Here is a 20958-nt window from a genome sequence, read left to right as displayed (position 1 = left end):
TCAAACACCCTCAATATTTTAACTATTTGCTGGTCGAATCAGACACCGTAATTATCTGTTTGCTAATAGCTATCAGCTATTTGTCAAACACCCTCAATATCTTAACTATTTATTATGACATTATGAAAATATAAGCTATTTATATTTTGATTAATAAAAAATCATTAAAATGAAAATTAAACTAAAAATGTGTTGACATGTCAATTAATTCTCAACAGAAGTTTTAAAAAAAAGTACAAGGTGACTAAAATTCTCATCCTAATTAACAAGTCAATTATCTTATATACTCGCCGTATGACGATGAAGTCACCAAAAACAGCAAGCTACTTTTGTATTAGTACTACGTCGCCATCACTGCATCAAAATGATACATACTACATTAATATTAATATTAATAATAATAATAATAATAATAATAATAATAATAATACCAATAATAATATAAATAAAATTAATAAAAAAAATGTTTTAAAATCCAATGGCAAATTTGTAATTTTTTAAAGTCCAAAGGCAAATTTGTAATTTTTTAAAGTCCAAAGGCAAATTTGTAATTTCATTAGGAGGGGGTGGTGATAAAATAAAAAGGGTGGCGAACTTTAGTAATGCCTAAAAATTTTGATGAATATAGCAATTAGAATAATTGATTTTTTGAAATTTTTTTAAATTGAGTCTTAGTAAAAGGTGGATTTATTATCATTTGTTTAATTAGCTTGATAATGTATTTGGTAATTTTCTAGGTGTTTGAATTTTTGTGGATGTATTAATTTAAAATATTTGACATCACATAATCACTTGATTTCTTTTATTAATTCACCACTGATAGTTGTTAAGATTATTATGTACCATTTATTATATGTTTTTATATTTTTGGCCCACTAACTTTATAAAAATATTTTTTTATTAGTTATGGTCTCTTTATTTTTCCACTAAATTTCTTTTAATATATTTTAGATAATTATGGTCTTTGCTTCTCCTTCATGAAATTTATTATTCAATAAAATAATCGGCTACTCTTGTGAGAGATCGTCTCTCAAAAAGACGACCTCAAAAAAAAAGGGTCATATTCTTATTTTCTCTTTAATTTATTTTAATTGGGCTATATATCCGATATATTTAATGCGTCTCTTGAAAAGACCGTCTCTCACAACAATTTGTGTAAAATAATTTCTCCACTATATAAAAGATTCAATTTTTCTTAACTCTCCTTAAAATTCTTTATCAAAATTTCATTTAAGGAAATTAAAACCATTTATACCGCCGTTATTATTATACAATGATCGATGAGCATGCTCCTTTTGTTACACTACCTGTATTTACGACGTCGTCATAAATCACTATATCCAAATAAAACATACTTAAAATTAGTATTGACAAAAATAATTCTTACAAAATAAGGGCGGAAGCACAGATTGTGCATGAATATTATGAGGAAAAGAATTACAATTTGGGAATAAATGTAATCGATTTTATTCCGAGAGCAAGTAATCTGGTAAGACAAAGAATCAATAAGCCAAAAACCAAAAGCCAACTAAAAAACTAACGTAAAAGCCAACTGCCAAACACCCCTTAGCGTTAGAGTATACTCCCTCCGTTCCCTAAAGCAAGAATCCTATAAGCTAAAAGTTTCTGTTAATGGGATATTTAATCCAAATATGAGGTATGGCTCACGGTGAGATCGTCTCATAAAGAATTTGTATTTTTATATTCCTTGTTGTTCCCCATATTTCCCACTAACTTTATAAAAATATTTTTTTATTAGTTGTGGTCTCTATATTTTTTTCATTAATTTTATTTCAATATTTTTTAATGTTTATGGTCCCCTACTTTTTGTCCATCAAATTTATTATTCAATAAAATAATGTATCCACTATCTAAAAAAATTGTATTTTTCTTAATTTCCGTGAACATTTCTTATGAGAACTTCAGTAGAGAACGAAGGGAGTATAAAATATTCTAGAGCCTCAACAATTAGCTTAAACTTTTAGTTGAGTTGAATTATTGACACTTAGTAAAATTAAGGCATGTGTCGCATCCACACTTCTAGCACCAAATAAAAAGGCTTTCAGGTGAAGGGCATGTTAGAGTATATAACATATTATGTGAGTTGGTTCATTGACACTTAGTATAAAATTAAGACTTGCGTTACATTCACATTTCTAGCCCAAAAGACTTTCATGTAATAGGGCTTGTTAGGGTATATGACATATTATGAGGCCTCAACCATTAGCTTGAACTTTTAGTTGACTTGGTTCGTTAACACATAATAGATGTTATATAATGCAAAACGTTTAGATTAAGTTAGTTGAGTCTTATTTTTACTTTTTAAAATTTGTTATTAACTTTTTTATTTTTAGGGTAGTTTTTTAATATACATTCACTATTTTTAGGGTTGTTTCTTAAAGTGATTAGATGTTTAAATGTTTAAATTTTACTAAATATTACATCTGATCTATATGTGCCAAAATAATTTAAAATTATTTGATAAATTTAAAATAAAATTATCAAATCTAAGTTAACATGTAATTTAAATTCAGATAATTTATTAAATCGAAGTTAACCTGTAATTGAATTTTGTTGAGTCATATATCAACTGACGCGAACCACACCTAACCCATCATACATCTGATTGAACCCAACATCAACGACCCGCCCAAATCTTCAACGTTCTCGTTTATGACCGAAGATCGATATCAACTAGACTTGATTTATATAACTTAATATTATCTAAATCGACTCCAATGACTGAAAGTGAACTGAATACTAAGAATATTAACTGATTTGAAACTTAATCGAATTTCACTCGAACTGATTTTCACCTACTCCAAAACCGATATGAACACGTGTTTGGACACCTCTATTTATATCCCTAATCGTTGTGTGCCCAATAAGTGAAATTAATTCAGTTTAGGTTTTACGATAAGAGAGATCATTGTTATAACATAAATGTGTTTTACGTGTGATTGACTGATTGTCATTTCTACAAGTTGTTTTAGAGAAGGTCGTATGTATGAGAATTATAACGTGAGGATTTGCCAATACTAAAAGGGAAATAAAAAGAAACAGAACTATATTGTAGACTTTAAAATCCAATATATATGGGTAGATCGAATTCAATAAATGAATAGAATAACGCTATAATATAAAGAAAATAAATTTTATATGTAACTAAAAAAGAAAAAAAACAAAGCAAAAATAAAGAGATTAGGAGCTTATTATCAACCATAAGGTTGATAGTAGCCCCAAATTAACAATGGAGGCTAGAGTTTTTTTGAGGCAAAAAAATGGAGAGAAAAGAGAGCAAGATTTTTTGTGTTAATCTGCAATCTTATTGGTTGATCGATTATAGATAATGTATACACTTTAAACGTCATTAAAATTCTTACTCCCATAACAATATAATTTTGGAATGATATCTCGTTGAATGATGAAGTATATGGACCTCGTATTTCATTAAAATTACAAAAGAAATACATTCATATAAGGACTCACTAATTTTAAGAGATCATTTTGTTATAGTTATTTTTCATGGCCTAACAATTTAAGATAGCATTATTGCATATGCAAATATTGGAAAAACTAGTGTGCGAACATAATTTCATTTTTATATGGATAAGATTGTGTTTAATACTATATTAATATTAATAAAGTTTAATTTTTTTATTGTTGTTACTTTGACTTTAGCTAATAGTATGAAATAATGTATGTGTTTATAAAAGTTACTTATAAAAACATATTTCTTGAAATTGGTAAATAATACATTGGCATCTAGCTGTTCGTAATGTGTTGAGACTAAGACGTTGCCAGTATAAAATATATTTAAAGGAACAATCAACTGCCACATGACATTCTTTAGTTCTTTTGTTCTTTTGATCAAAATAAGCTTTTCCAATTCACTTTGCTTTTTTAAATTTAAAACTTCAACGACTATAATTTATCAGACTTTTGATTAGCATACGAACAAATACAACATTAATAGCCTCAAAACATTGGGTTTAATAAATTAAAAATATAATTTTTAACCTAAAGATTTTAAACTTTATTAAAACTTATTTGAGATTCTTTTCTTCCTAATTATATCTAAGATTCAAACTCTCACCTTTTGACTTGTTCAAAATTTACAAATTGAAATATAATTTTAAAACTAAAATTTGAACTACAAATTTTTAGCTAAATTTATGTGATATACACTTAGGGCTGCACACGGTCCGGTCTGGTCTGGTTTGACAGAAAAATCAGACCAGACCAGAAATTCCGGTCTGGAAATTTTTCAGACCAGACCAGACCAGTCAAAAGACCAGACCGGACCAGACCAGACCGTTCTAGAACGGTCTGGTCTGGTCTGGTCTACGGTTTTTTTTTTTTTTTTTTGAAATTTTTTTAATTGAGTGAGAATCTAAGATAAACGATAATCTGTAAACAAAATACATCATCATCAAATACATCAGCAATATCCTCCATCAAATACATCATCAAAATACATCAACAATAGCTCATACTCCAGTAATTTCATATACATCTCCAGTAATTTCATATACATCTCAATATCTCACAGTCAAAGACATAAATGCAAATTTCAAAGTTTAAATTCTCCAGCAACATTAATAAATATGAAAACAAAAATTATTATATAGAATAGCCCATACTCACAATCACAAAACCTGTAAATTTCTAACCAAAAAAATCAAAAACCCTAAAAATCAAAAATTGATAAAAAAAACCCTAAAAATCAAAAAAATCAACCAATATACTTACATTACGAGATTCTACACTTGATTCCGTGGTGAATGGTGAGATTGGAGAATGAAGAACCACAGAAGCCTCGAAGAACCACTGAAGCAGAGGCGTTTGTCGACTGTCGAGTGTCGACTGTCGATGCTTGAAGAGTTGAAGGAACTAGGAAGCGAGGCGAGGCGACTGTGTCTGTCGACTCAGGCGAGGCGAGGCGAGGAAGAGAGAAGAATGGGAGAAGGAAGCACCGAAGCAGTCAAGCAGAAGGAAATAAGGATTTAGGAATATAAGCCGGCCCTAAATCTAATCCCTATTCAGTATTCCCTAGACCATTAGAGTTTATTACGGTTTATTGGTCCGGTTTGGTCTACAAAATAAAAAACCAGGACCGGACCGTAAACCAGACCAAATTAGTTAAATTACGGTTTGGTCCGGTTTGGTTTACGGTTTAGACCAAACTGTGTTCAGCCCTATATACACTATAATTAAGGATGATCAGGTTATAAACCAGTGTATGTAAAACTTGAACAAATTAATTTGAACTTAATCATAAGTTACTTAACATTTTATTCAATTATTTTATCTCATGTAAAGAATTTTGACTTTGATAATCCAACAACTAAAACTTGAGTAGTAAGCAAACAAAGAGGATTAGAGAAAAACGAGGACAATTAACAGAATACCAATTCACTTCCATAATATTATTTAGAATTTTAAAAGAAATTCGTACTATAAGAACAAGGAAAACAAATGAAAAAGGACAATAACAGCTAACTTTATTTAATTAATTTGTAATACAATCAATCAATAATAAAATTAAATTATTATATTAATAACTTTGATACTCGACAACGTAATCGTAATTAAGAAGAAAGTTGGTCATCGCGCCAGCACTGCAATAAAAATAGCCCTATTTAATTAAATAAAATCTCAGAAGCGAAGCTAATAATTAAGGAAAGAAATTAAGAGAAAAGAAAAACCTTAATTATTGAGTATTCCCAGGTTGAGGTTGGGAAAACGATGAGGGCATTGATGTTAGAAATTCTTGATCAATGCGTCCAAATAAATCAGTTTCAGTGACGTAATCGTAAGAAGGAAGAGGGTCATTGTCAATGTCACTGCAACAACAAAGAAAAACCCCTAAGTAATTCAATAAAATCTCAAAAGCTAAACTAAGCTAATAACTAAGGAAACAAAAAGAAAGAAAAACCTGTATTGATTATTCCCTTGATGGGGTTGGCGGAATGATGGCATATATTGTTGATTCTCAAAGTGTAGGTTTTGAAATTGTTGGTCAGGGCATTCAACGAAAACTGCTTCATCAACAACGTAATCATCGACAGAAAGTGGAACATCATCGTTACTGGCTCTGCAACAAAAATGACCCGCATTATCTAAATAAAATCACAAAAGCTAAACTAAGCCAATAATTATAAAGGAACAAATAGAAAGAAAAACCTGTGTTGAGTATTCCCATGTTGAAGTTGGGGAAACGATGAGGGCATTGATTGTATATTTTGAAATTCTTGATTAGTGCGTCCAAATAAATCAGTTTCACTGACGTAATCATAGGAAGGAAGAGGGTCATTGTCAATGGCACTGCAGCAACAAGAAAACCCTAAGTAATTTAATAAAATCTCAAAAGCTAAGCTTAGCCAATAACTAAGGAAACAAAAAGAAAGAAAAACCTGTATTGGTTATTCCCATGATATGGTTGGTGGAATGATGGCATATATTGTTGATTCTCAAAGTGTAGGTTTTGAAATTGTTGGTCAGGGCATTCAACGAAAACAGCTTCATCAACAACATAATCATCGACAGAAAGTGGAACATCGTCGTTACTGGCTCTGCGACAAAAATGACCCGCATTAATTAAATAAAATCACAAAAGCTAAGCTAAGCAAATAATTATTAAGGAACAAATAGAAAGAAAAACCTGTGTTGAGTATTCACTGGTTGTGGTTGGTGGTACGAGGGAATAGATTGTGGATGCTCAAAGTGTTGATTATCAAAGCGTTGATTTTGATCTTTTTGATTAGCAAATTGTTGAATCAGAGAACGCAAACAATGTAGCTCTGTCCAAGCGAGCGCAATTTTCGAATACAATGTTTGAGTTTCACATAAACACCCACGTACGGGATCCATGACGCGAGCATTAGCGCTATAGATAATGGATGTCATAAGATCATCACGCAAGTTAGGAGGCGTTGATCTAAGAGCGTTAATCATATATGTAACACCAAAATATTTATTTATGTTTTTGAGCAATTGGGGATTGTCTGCTGGGAAGTAAGGGGCTAATGGACAGTCCTTGTTACATTTCGTCCTTCGATGTTTGCATACGGCACAACTCTTTACTTTCTTTTGTGAATTATCCTTTCCGTATTCTTCCATTTTATTCTTCTTCGATTTCGTACTCCTTGAAAGTAAGGGGCTAATGGACGATTGTTGTCTTGCACAATTTGAACGTTGTCGTTTGAAAAATCCTGGGCACTACAACACAAACAATTTGTGTGCATAAACAAGATAGATTTGGTAAGACAAAGAATGAATAATAAGCTGAGATTAATTAGACTTCTAATTAATTAGGAGTAGCATACAACGTCTATAATTTGTATGCGTGCATTTGACAATTCTAATTTGGTAAATTAAATTTGAACTTTAAATTTTAAAAAATAAATAATTGAAAATCCTATTATTTTTTGGGTAAAATTTATGGGTAATTTTAAACTAGTCTAAAACTTGAACAAATTTATCTTAAATTAATTATAAAAATTAATACTTAATGTTTTATACTATTATTTTATCTCATCTAACGGCAATTAGACTTTGATCTTCCAACAATTAAAACTTGGTCGTTAAACTGAATATAGATCTGGTGCATTGTATTGATCATTAATATTAGTGTGAATGATTTTTCAACTATTATTTTTAATCACTAACGGTTTAATATTGTTAGTTTTCATTATCTAATTTTTTAAGGATTTTATATGTAATAACTTTTGTTGTCTTATAATTAACCTGAACAAATACAAGGTCAGTATTACACTTCAATAAATAATCAAAATGTTAAATACAAATATATTAAAGCACCATTTTAACGTTTTCTATTTACGTGCGGCACAAGGCTTATGTTTTTTTGAGTTATCTTCCATCGCGGGGAAGAAAATCAAGATCATGATGATGAATGCGGATTATGATTTGTTTGTTTACTTTGGATAAAGTGATCAACAATATCATAATAGATTAATATAGATCCAAACGCTTAAAATGATCTCACACATTAATACAACTTGACCTAATTAAATCAAGCAAGAAGCAAACCAAAAAAAGAAAATTAAAGAAAAACCTGTGAAGATTATAATTCCCAAGCTGTTGGAATGAGGCGGCACAAATTATTGATCAATCTGAGGAAAAGAATTACGAATAGCAACAAATTAGGCATACACTTTAAATGTAAGTTAAGCTAAGCTAGATGCATAACGTCAATGAATTGAGTCTTACTTTTTGTTATATAACAATGTGATATAGTTTAAATGTAATTTTAAATTTAAAAAACTAGTCGTTAATTAGTTGAGTCTTACTTTAATTTTCTTTATTTATTATTATCCTTCCTATTTTTAGGTTGTTGTTTTTGAAATATAAAAAGTTTAAATAGTATAAAAGTAAGTTTAAGTTCAATTAGCTAAATTTAAATTAAATTTATTTATTATTATCCAATTGGAGTGTAAGTTAACAATTGTAGTTAGTCACTTTTAATAACACTTTGCCGTTAATTTGTTTAGTTTTACTATCCAATGATTTCTCTCTTCTAGCCTATGTAATAGGAGTCCGTTAATTAGTTTGAGTTTTACGATCCAATTATTTCTCTCTTCTAACATTATTTTTTTAGAAATTTATTTATATGTCATATGCGAAGATTTAATTTAATTAGTCAGCAGAATTTAGGACTTTTTCTTTTATAAATGTGAAACGTTTAGATTAAGTTAGTTGAGTCTCACTTTTATTTTTATTTAATTTATTATTAACCTTTCTATTTTTAGGGTATTTTTCAAAAATACAAGAATCATTATATGTATAAATGTTCAAATTTTATTAAACATATTACATTTGATGTTTTCACCATCAAATAATATATTTGTACCACAATAAATTTACAACTGTGCGATAAATTATTTACGCAATCACTTTTTAAAAGGTACGAGGTTTCCCATCAAATAAATACATAGATCGTAGGAAATTTATTTTAATAATTTGATGTTTTTTTTAAATATATTCATTATTGCATGAACTTATTGAAAATTGTTTTTAGGACTATTGAAAATTTTTTTTAAGTTTATTTATAAAGGATGCCGTTAGTTTAAAATTTACATATTTCACATATTCTTAAATGAGACTGTTTTATGGTAATACAATTTTAATTGGGTTGGTCTATAAACATTTATTTTGTTAAAGTGATCGCTTATAATTTAAAGTCATTAATTATAAAATTGTATTAATTATGTGGGTCCGTTTTATAGTAAGACGATCTCGTACAAGACGAGTTATATTGAATATTGATTAATCAACTAGACAACAACTCTTTGAGGAAACTTAGACTAATATGATTCATTCTATTCTAAATGTCACGCAATACAAAATACTCCCTCCTTAATGAACAATTGAGGGTTCTGTCTTTTCTCACTTCCTATTTCGCACTTCCCATATTTCCCTTGCTTCCTTTTTCCCATTTCTCCTGAATAAACTCATGGTCCCAACTGTATCCTTCAAACATAGATATGCATCTTGTGTTGCTTAGTTTCAGAGGTCAAATTGCAAATGTTCGTGGCGTTTTTGCAGGAATTCTTAGATAAACATTTTTTTTTAATTTAATCTATTAGATGATGGGTATGTTTGTTTGCAAATTTTGGCTGATGGGTATTTTTATATGTAATTTTTAGTTTATGGGTATTTTTATTTTTCTGTTTTAGTAGATGGGTAAGTTGAATTTTCGCATTAGAGCTATTTGTCAAACACCCTCAATATTTTAACTATTTGTTGGTCGAATCAGACACCGTAATTATCTATTTGCTAATAGCTATCAGCTATTTGTCAAACACCCTCAATATCTTAACTATTTATAATGACATTATGAAAATATAAGCTATTTATATTTTGATTAATAAAAAATCATTAAAATGAAAATTAAACTAGAAATGTGTTGACACGTCAATTAATTCTCAACAGAAATTTTAAAAAAAGTACAAGGTAACTAAAATTCTCATCCTAATTAACAAGTTAACTATCTTATATACTCGCCGTATGACGATAAAGTCACCAAAAACAGCATGCTACTTTTGTATTAGTACTACTTCGCCATCACTGCATCAAAATAATACATACTACATTAATAATAATAATAATAATAATAATAATAATAATAATAATAATAATAATAATAGCAATAATAATAGCAATAATAATATAAATAAAATTAATAAAAAAATATTTTAAAGTCCAATGACAAATTCGTAATTTTTTAAAGTCCAAAGGCAAATTTGTAATTTCATTAGGAGGGGTGGTGATAAAATAAAAAGGGTGGCGAACTTTAGTAATGCCTAAAAATTTTGATGAATATAGCAATTCGAATAATTGATTTTTTGAAATTTTTTTAAATTGAGTCTTAGTAAAAGGTGGATTTATTATCATTTGTTTAATTAGCTTGATAATGTATTTGGTAATTTTCTAGGTGTTTGAATTTTTGTGGATGTATTAATTTAAAATATTTGACATCACATAATCACTTGATTTCTTTTATTAATTCACCACTGATAGTTGTTAAGATTATTATGTTCCATTTATTATATATTTTTATATTTTTGGCCCACTAACTTTATAAAAATATTTTTTTATTAGTTATGGTCTCTTTATTTTTCCACTAAATTTCTTTTAATATATTTTAGATGATTATGGTCTTTGCTTCTCCTTCATGAAATTTATTATTCAATAAAATAATCGGCTACTCTTGTGAGAGATCGTCTCTCAAAAAGACGACCTCAAAAAAAAAGGGTCATATTCTTATTTTCTCTTTAATTTATTTTAATTGGGCTATATATCCGATATATTTAATGCGTCTCTTGAAAAGACCGTCTCTCACAACAATTTGTGTAAAATAATTTCTCCACTATATAAAAGATTCAATTTTTCTTAACTCTCCTTAAAATTCTTTATGAAAATTTCATTTAAGGAAATTAAAACCATTTATACCGCCGTTATTATTATACAATGATCGATGAGCATGCTCCTTTTGTTACACTACCTGTATTTACGACGTCGTCATAAATCACTATATCCAAATAAAACATACTTAAAATTAGTATTGACAAAAATAATTCTTACAAAATAAGGGCGGAAGCACAGATTGTGCATGAATATTATGAGGAAAAGAATTACAATTTGGGAAAAAATGTAATCGACTTTATTTCGAAAGTAAGTAATCTGGTAAGACAAAGAATCAATAAGCCAAAAACCAAAAGCCAACTAAAAAACTAATGTAAAAGCCAACTGCCAAACACCCCCTTAGCGTTAGAGTATACTCCCTCCGTTCCCTAAAGCAAGAATTCTATAAGCTAAAAGTTTCTGTTAATGGGATATTTAATCCAAATATGAGGTATGGCTCACGGTGAGATCGTCTCATAAAGAATTTGTATTTTTATATTCCTTGTTGTTCCCCATATTTCCCACTAACTTTATAAGAATATTTTTTTATTAGTTGTGGTCTCTATATTTTTTTCATTAATTTTATTTCAATATTTTTTAATGTTTATGGTCCCCTACTTTTTGTCCATCAAATTTATTATTCAATAAAATAATGTATCCACTATCTAAAAAAATTGTATTTTTCTTAATTTCCGTGAACATTTCTTATGAGAACTTTAGTAGAGAACGAAGGGAGTATAAAATATTCTAGAGCCTCAACAATTAGCTTAAACTTTTAGTTGAGTTGAATTATTGACACTTAGTAAAATTAAGGCATGTGTCGCATCCACACTTCTAGCACCAAATAAAAAGGCTTTCAGGTGAAGGGCATGTTAGAGTATATAACATATTATGTGAGTTGGTTCATTGACACTTAGTATAAAATTAAGACTTGCGTCACATTCACATTTCTAGCCCAAAAGACTTTCATGTAATAGGGCTTGTTAGGGTATATGACATATTATGAGGCCTCAACCATTAGCTTGAACTTTTAGTTGACTTGGTTCGTTAACACATAATAGATGTTATATAATGCAAAACGTTTAGATTCAGTTAGTTGAGTCTTATTTTTACTTTTTAAAATTTGTTATTAACTTTTTTATTTTTAGGGTAGTTTTTTAATATACATTCACTATTTTTAGGGTTGTTTCTTAAAGTGATTAGATATTTAAATGTTTAAATTTTACTAAATATTACATCTGATCTATATGTGCCAAAATAATTTAAAATTATTTGATAAATTTAAAATAAAATTATCAAATCTAAGTTAACTTGTAATTTAAATTCAGATAATTTATTAAATCGAAGTTAACCTGTAATTGAATTTTGTTGAATTTAAATTCATTTGTAGTCATATATCAACTGACGCGAACCACACCTAACCCGTCATACATCTGATTGAACCCAACATCAACGACCCGCCCAAATCTTCAACGTTCTCGTTTATGACCGAAGATCGATATCAACTAGACTTGATTTATATAACTTAATATTATCTAAATCGACTCCAATGACTGAAAGTGAACTGAATACTAAGAATATTAACTGATTTGAAACTGAATCGAATTTAACTCTAACTGATTTTCACCTACTCCAAAATCGATATGAACACGTGTTTGGACACCTCTATTTATATCCCTAATCGTTGTGTGCCCAATAAGTGAAATTAATTCAGTTTAGGTTTTACGATAAGAGAGATCATTGTTATAACATAAATGTGTTTTACGTGTGATTGACTGATTGTCATTTCTACAAGTTGTTTTAGAGAAGGTCGTATGTATGAGAATTATAACGTGAGGATTTGCCAATACTAAAAGGGAAATAAAAAGAAACAGAACTATATTGTAGACTTTAAAATCCAATATATATGGGTAGATCGAATTCAATAAATGAATAGAATAACGCTATAATATAAAGAAAATAAATTTTATATGTAACTAAAAAAGAAAAAAAACAAAGCAAAAATAAAGAGATTAGAAGCTTATTATCAACCATAAGGTTGATAGTAGCCCCAAATTAACAATGGAGGCTAGAGGTTTTTTGAGGCAAAAAAATGGAGAGAAAAGAGAGCAAGATTTTTTGTGTTAATCTGCAATCTTATTGGTTGATCGATTATAGATAATGTATACACTTTAAACGTCATTAAAATTCTTACTCCCATAACAATATAATTTTGGAATGATATCTCGTTGAATGATGAAGTATATGGACCTCGTATTTCATTAAAATTACAAAAGAAATACATTCATATAAGGACTCACTAATTTTAAGAGATCATTTTGTTATAGTTATTTTTCATGGCCTAACAATTTAAGATAGCATTATTGCATATGCAAATATTGGAAAAACTAGTGTGCGAACATAATTTCATTTTTATATGGATAAGATTGTGTTTAATATTATATTAATATTAATAAAGTTTAATTTTTTTATTGTTGTTACTTTGACTTTAGCTAATAGTATGAAATAATGTATGTGTTTATAAAAGTTACTTATAAAAACATATTTATTGAAATTGGTAAATAATACATTGGCATCTAGCTGTTCGTAATGTGTTGAGACTAAGACGTTGCCAGTATAAAATATATTTAAAGGAACAATCAACTGCCACATGACATTCTTTAGTTCTTTTGTTCTTTTGATCAAAATAAACTTTTTCAATTCCCTTTGCTTTTTTAAATTTAAAACTTCAACGACTATAATTTATCAGACTTTTGATTAGTATACGAACAAATAAAACATTAATAGCCTAAAAACATTGGGTTTAATAAATTAAAAATATAATTTTTAACCTAAAGATTTTAAACTTTATTAAAACTTATTTGAGATTTTTTTCTTCCTAATTATATCTAAGATTCAAACTCTCACCTTAAGTATAAGAATTCAAAATAAATTTGACTTGTTCAAAATTTGCAAATTGAAATATAATTTTAAAACTAAAATTTGAACTACAAATTTTTAGCTAAATTTATGTGATATACACTATAATTAAGGATGATCAGGTTATAAACCAGTGTATGTAAAACATGAACAAATTAATTTGAACTTAATCATAAGTTAACATTTTATTCAATTCACTTCCATAATATTATTTAGAATTTTGAAAGAAATTCGTACTATAAGAACAAGGAAAACAAATGAAAAAGGACAATAACAGCTAACTTTATTTAATTAATTTGTAATACAATCAATCAATAATAAAATTAAATTATTATATTAATAACTTTGATACTCGACAACGTAATCGTAATTAAGAAGAAAGTTGGTCATCACGCCAGCACTGCAATAAAAATAACCCTATTTAATTAAATAAAATCTCAGAAGCGAAGCTAATAATTAAGGAAAGAAATTAAGAGAAAAGAAAAACCTTAATTATTGAGTATTCCCAGGTTGAGGTTGGGGAAACGATGAGGGCATTGATGTTTGAAATTCTTGATCAATGCGTCCAAATAAATCAGTTTCAGTGACGTAATCGTAAGAAGGAAGAGGGTCATTGTCAATGTCACTGCAACAACAAAAAAAAACCCTAAGTAATTCAATAAAATCTCAAAAGCTAAACTAAGCTAATAACTAAGGAAACAAAAAGAAAGAAAAACCTGTATTGGTTATTCCCTTGATGGGGTTGGTGGAATGATGGCATATATTGTTGATTCTCAAAGTGTAGGTTTTGAAATTGTTGGTCAGGGCATTCAACGAAAACTGCTTCATCAACAACGTAATCATCGACAGAAAGTGGAACATCGTCGTTACTGGCTCTGCAATAAAAATGACCCGCATTAATTAAATAAAATCACAAAAACTAAGCTACGCCAATAATTATTAAGGAACAAATAGAAAGAAAAACCTCTGTTGAGTATTCCCATGTTGAAGTTGGGGAAACGATGAGGGCATAGATTGTATATTTTGAAATTCTTGATTAGTGCATCCAAATAAATCAGTTTCACTGACGTAATCATAGGAAGGAAGAGGGTCATTGTCAATGGCACTGCAGCAACAAAAAAACCCTAAGTAATTTAATAAAATCTCAAAAGCTAAGCTTAGCCAATAACTAAGGAAACAAAAAGAAAGAAAAACCTGTATTGGTTATTCCCATGATATGGTTGGTGGAATGATGGCATATATTGTTGATTCTCAAAGTGTTGATTTTGAAATTGTTGGTCAGGGCATTCAACGAAAACAGCTTCATCAACAACGTAATCATCGACAGAAAGTGGAACATCTTCATTACTGGCTCTGCCACAAAAATGACCCGCATTAATTAAATAAAATCACAAAAGCTAAGCTAAGCAAATAATTATTAAGGATCAAATAGAAAGAAAAACCTGTGTTGAGTATTCACTGGTTGTGGTTGGTGGTACGAGGGAATAGATTGTGGATGCTCAAAGTGTTGATTATCAAAGCGTTGATTTTGATCTTTTTGATTAGCAAATTGTTGAATCAGAGAACGCAAACAATGTAGCTCTGTCCAAGCGAGCGCAATTTTCGAATACAATGTTTGAGTTTCACCTAAACACCCACGTACGGGATCCATGACGCGAGCATTAGCGCTATAGATAATGGATGTCATAAGATCATCACGCAAGTTAGGAGGCGTTGATCTAAGAGCGTTAATCATATATGTAACACCAAAATATTTATTTACGTTTTTGAACAATTGGGGATTGTCTGCTGGGAAGTAAGGGGCTAATGGACAGTCCTTGTTACATTTCGTCCTTCGATGTTTGCATACGGCACAACTCTTTACTTTCTTTTGTGAATTATCCTTTCCGTATTCTTCCATTTTATTCTTCTTCGATCTCGTACTCCTTGAAAGTAAGGGGCTAATGGACGATTGTTGTCTTGCACAATTTGAACGTTGTCGTTTGAAAAATCCTGGGCACTACAACACAAACAATTTGTGTGCATAAACAAGATAGATTTGGTAAGACAAAGAATGAATAATAAGCATAGATTAATTAGACTTCTAATTAATTAGGAGTAGCATACAACGTCTATAATTTGTATGCGTGCATTTGACAATTCTAATTTGGTAAATTAAATTTGAACTTTAAATTTTAAAAAATAAATAATTGATAATCCTATTATTTTTTGGGTAAAATTTATGGGTAATTTTAAACTAGTCTAAAACTTGAACAAATTTATCTTAAATTAATTTTAAAAATTAATACTTAATGTTTTATACTATTATTTTATCTCATCTAACGGCAATTAGACTTTGATCTTCCAACAATTAAAACTTGGTCGTTAAACTGAATATAGATCTGGTGCATTGTATTGATCATTAATATTAGTGTGAATGATTTTTCAACTATTATTTTTAATCACTAACGGTTTAATATTGTTAGTTTTCATTATCTAATTTTTTAAGGATTTTATATGTAATAACTTTTGTTGTCTTATAATTAACCTGAACAAATACAAGGTCAGTATTACACTTCAATAAATAATCAAAATGTTAAATACAAATATATTAAAGCACCATTTTAACGTTTTCTATTTACGTGCGGCACAAGGCTTATGTTTTTTTGAGTTATCTTCCATCGCGGGGAAGAAAATCAAGATCATGATGATGAATGCGGATTATGATTTGTTTGTTTACTTTGGATAAAGTGATCAACAATATCATAATAGATTAATATAGATCCAAATGCTTAAAATGATCTCACACATTAATACAACTTGACCTAATTAAATCAAGCAAGAAGCAAACCAAAAAAAGGAAATTAAAGAAAAACCTGTGAAGATTATAATTCCCAAGCTGTTGGAATGAGGCGGCACAAATTATTGATCAATCTGAGGAAAAGAATTACGAATAGCAACAAATTAGGCATACACTTTAAATGTAAGTTAAGCTAAGCTAGATGCATAACGTCAATGAATTGAGTCTTACTTTTTGTTATATAACAATGTGATATAGTTTAAATGTAATTTTAAATTTAAAAAACTAGTCGTTAATTAGTTGAGTCTTACTTTAATTTTCTTTATTTATTATTATCCTTCCTATTTTTAGGTTGTTGTTTTTGAAATATAAAAAGTTTAAATAGTATAAAAGTAAGTTTAAGTTCAATTAGCTAAATTTAAATTAAATTTATTTATTATTATCCAATTGGAGTGTAAGTTAACAATTGTAGTTAGTCACTTTTAATAACACTTTGCCGTTAATTTGTTTAGTTTTACTATCCAATGATTTCTCTCTTCTAGCCTATGTAATAGGAGTCCGTTAATTAGTTTGAGTTTTACGATCCAATTATTTCTCTCTTCTAACATTATTTTTTTAGAAATTTATTTATATGTCATATGCGAAGATTTAATTTAATTAGTCAGCAGAATTTAGGACTTTTTCTTTTATAAATGTGAAACGTTTAGATTAAGTTAGTTGAGTCTCACTTTTATTTTTATTTAATTTATTATTAACCTTTTTATTTTTAGGGTATTTTTCAAAAATACAAGAATCATTATATGTATAAATATTCAAATTTTATTAAACATATTACATTTGATGTTTTCACCATCAAATAATATATTTGTACCACAATAAATTTACAACTGTGCGATAAATTATTTACGCAATCACTTTTTAAAAGGTACGAGGTTTCCCATCAAATAAATACATAGATCGTAGGAAATTTATTTTAATAATTTGATGTTTTTTTTTAAATATATTCATTATTGCATGAACTTATTGAAAATTGTTTTTAGGACTATTGAAAATTTTTTTTAAGTTTATTTATAAAGGATGCCGTTAGTTTAAAATTTACATATTTCACATATTCTTAAATGAGACTGTTTTATGGTAATACAATTTTAATTGGGTTGGTCTATAAACATTTATTTTGTTAAAGTGATCACTTATAATTTAAAGTCATTAATTATAAAATTGTATTAATTATGTGGGTCCGTTTTATAGTAAGACTATCTCGTACAAGACGAGTTATATTGAATATTGATTAATCAACTAGACAACAACTCTTTGAGGAAACTTAGACTAATATGATTCATTTTATTCTAAATGTCACGCAATACAAAATACTCCCTCCTTAATGAACAATTGAGGGTTCTGTCTTTTCTCACTTCCTATTTCGCACTTCCCATATTTCCCTTGCTTCCTTTTTCCCATTTCTCCTGAATAAACTCATGGTCCCAACTGTATCCTTCAAACATAGATATGCATCTTGTGTTGCTTAGTTTCAGAGGTCAAATTGGAAATGTTCGTGGCGTTTTTGCAGGAATTCTTAGGTAAACAGTTTTTCTTTAATTTAATCTATTAGTTGATGGGTATGTTTGTTTGCAAATTTTGGTGGATGGGTATTTTTATATGTAATTTTTAGTTTATGGGTATTTTTATTTATCTTTTTTAGTAGATGGGTAAGTTGAATTTTCGCATTAGAGCTATTTGTCAAATACCCTCAATATTTTAACTATTTGTTGGTCAAATCAGACACCGTAATTATCTATTTGCTAATAGCTATCAGCTATTTGTCAAACAACCTCAATATCTTAAATATTTATTATGACATTATGAAAATATAAGCTTTTTATATTTTGATTAATAAAAAATCATTAAAATGAAAATTAAACTAAAAATGTTTTGACACGTCAATTAATTCTCAACAGAAATTTTTAAAAAAAGTACAAGGTAACTAAAATTCGCATCCTAATTAACAAGTTAACTATCTTATATACTCGCCGTAAGACGATAAAGTCACCAAAAACAGCATGCTACTTTTGTATTAGTACTACTTCGCCATCACTGCATCAAAATAATACATACTACATTAATAACTACTTGATAAAAATATTTGTTACAAAATAACATTATTTAACATCACCAATTATATAGCTGTATGTACCTTTATTCAGACCGATCCGATGATTTAAGACGTTCTGATTTGAATCAGTTATTTAAACGTCTTCGCTTAAAGAAATTTGGTCACTGCACATACCCAAAAAATTAATTTTGTATATTATTATGAATCTTTTTTATGTAAAGGACCAAAAATAAAACATATACGGAGGAATTAAATTAAAGAAAAACCTGTAATAATGATTAAAATTCTCAGGGTGCTCGATGAATGACGGCGGCGGCACATATTGTAGATGAATATTACGAGGAAAAGAATTACGAATAGCATGAATTTGGGCATTAATATGATGGAATTCATTCCGAAAGTAAGCAATTTGGTAAGACAAAGAATCAATAATACGCTTACAACCACCGACAGGATCATTGGCACGTGCGTTAGCAATGAAGATAATGTCATGCATGGCCTTATGATGATCATCAGGAGACAATGATTTAAGAGTCTTGATCATGTATGAAACTTTAAACAATCTATGAGCATTAATGAATTGTTGGAGATTGTGTTGTGGGAAGTAAGGGGCTAATAAGCAATCGGGATTACATTTCCGTCGTCGGTATTCACATGCGGCGCAAGCCGGCCTATTTTGTTCTTGCTGGTAGAAATTATTATTAGCCATTGTTGGGGTATTAAAGAAGATGATCAAGATCAAGATGATGAACGGGAATTATGAATACTTATTATATATTGTGGGGGAATTCATATGATAATATAAAGTCGGAATTAGAAGTAGAAAAAACAAATTTGAGGAGCCTCCCAGTATCTTGTACTTGGCAGGTGGGATTTTTTTTCTGAAAGATACGAAAAAAATTAAATCTGTTCCCTTATGTAGTGTTTGGAAAAAAAAATTTCATTTCAACTTATGGATTTCAATTATGAAATCATAAATGCAAAATTTGAGAATGATAAGGTTTGGGAAGTCAATCTTAAATTCTCAACTTTAACTACTTTAAAAACAATGATGATATTTTTCCTGCCTTTTTTCTATTGTTAACATGGGAACTTTTGATAAGTGACTTCATATTTAAGCAAATACTTAACTCATTAAAAAATATAATATTTTTTAATTGACTATAAATATATTTCCTTATATAAACTTATATGTTCTTTTATCCCAAATCTTGAATAAAATTAAAGTTTGCTTCATTAATAAGTGATCAAACCATAAACAGACAAAAAAAAAATTAATTTTCTATTTTCATATAAACAATCTTAAGTTTTAAGCTCAAATTTTATATAATTTATATTCAGTTTATATATTTTATTATTCTCTTAAAAATATTTTATGATCATACATGATAAAAATCTAAATATTAGATTAAAATATGAGATATTTATGGAAAATCTAAAATATTTCAATGATGGATCATATACAAAAGAATAGTTTTTGTGTAATAAATAAAGTATTGTATTTCATGTTAAAATTATATAACTAACATTTAATAAAAATTATTGACGAACATTTCTTGACTTAGTAGGTTGATTTCATCAATATAATATAGCTTAACGATAATCAATTTGATAAAATTTTATTGATTGATGGTATAATATATTATTTCTTTGCTTTGTCAATTATATTATTTTCACAAATTCTAAGATTTAATGATTAAGTTTATGTTGTAAACGAATTAATTTTATAAATTAATATTAATACATTCATATATATGAGTAAATAATTATTACATCCGTATTTTACACGGGAATCTATCTAGTAATAAATACTATTTCCTATGTAACGAACTAACGATACTAATCAAATATTCTTTCCTATTCATAGAGAATGAGACATTTCCTTATTGAGCCAATTCGCTGAAAATGTCTCATTTCTATTTTTGTCATTCTTTTTTACCCTATTACCCTTATTACAACAACACAATAACACATAAATATCAATACCCTTTATGGAAAAAGAGTGTTTTCCACCCACTTTTAAGTGGTCCCCCACCCCTCCTTGGTTTTAGTGTAAAAACCAAATGTCTCATTTTCTATGAATAGGAGGGACTATATATACTAATAGTATTACCAACATGAATACAATAATACTAATACTATTACTAATTAGAATGATTTCATGATAATACTATACTAACTACTAGCTTATAATTACAGTTAAAAAAATACTAATACTACTAAT

The 20958-nt window shown here is 28.3% G+C and overlaps 3 protein-coding genes across 3 annotated transcripts; all 3 read right to left on the bottom strand.

The window, feature by feature from the left end:
• Positions 1-5713: 5713 nt before the first annotated feature.
• Positions 5714-7122, bottom strand: LOC130803771 (LOB domain-containing protein 17-like). The gene is made up of 5 exons (XM_057667970.1): positions 6665-7122; positions 6417-6575; positions 6187-6327; positions 5939-6097; positions 5714-5846 (listed from the first exon to the last, which is right to left on the bottom strand). The coding sequence occupies exons 1-5, from the start codon at positions 7120-7122 to the stop codon at positions 5714-5716; spliced, it is 1050 nt and encodes a 349-aa protein (XP_057523953.1).
• A 7215-nt stretch (positions 7123-14337) lies between these two features.
• Positions 14338-15745, bottom strand: LOC130803770 (LOB domain-containing protein 17-like). Its single transcript, XM_057667969.1, has 5 exons — positions 15288-15745; positions 15040-15198; positions 14810-14950; positions 14562-14720; positions 14338-14470 (listed from the first exon to the last, which is right to left on the bottom strand). The coding sequence occupies exons 1-5, from the start codon at positions 15743-15745 to the stop codon at positions 14338-14340; spliced, it is 1050 nt and encodes a 349-aa protein (XP_057523952.1).
• Positions 15746-18945: 3200 nt separating this feature from the next.
• On the bottom strand, positions 18946-19443 carry LOC130803769 (LOB domain-containing protein 22-like). Its single transcript, XM_057667968.1, has one exon. It carries the CDS (start codon positions 19441-19443, stop codon positions 18946-18948), a length of 498 nt encoding a protein of 165 aa, XP_057523951.1.
• Positions 19444-20958: the final 1515 nt, after the last annotated feature.

The sequence above is a fragment of the Amaranthus tricolor genome, chromosome 17, assembly GCF_026212465.1.
Source record: "Amaranthus tricolor cultivar Red isolate AtriRed21 chromosome 17, ASM2621246v1, whole genome shotgun sequence".
NCBI classification, from domain to species: Eukaryota; Viridiplantae; Streptophyta; class Magnoliopsida; order Caryophyllales; family Amaranthaceae; genus Amaranthus; species Amaranthus tricolor.
The sequence above is the reverse complement of the archived record's forward strand: the minus strand, read 5'-3'. Positions and strand labels throughout refer to the sequence as shown.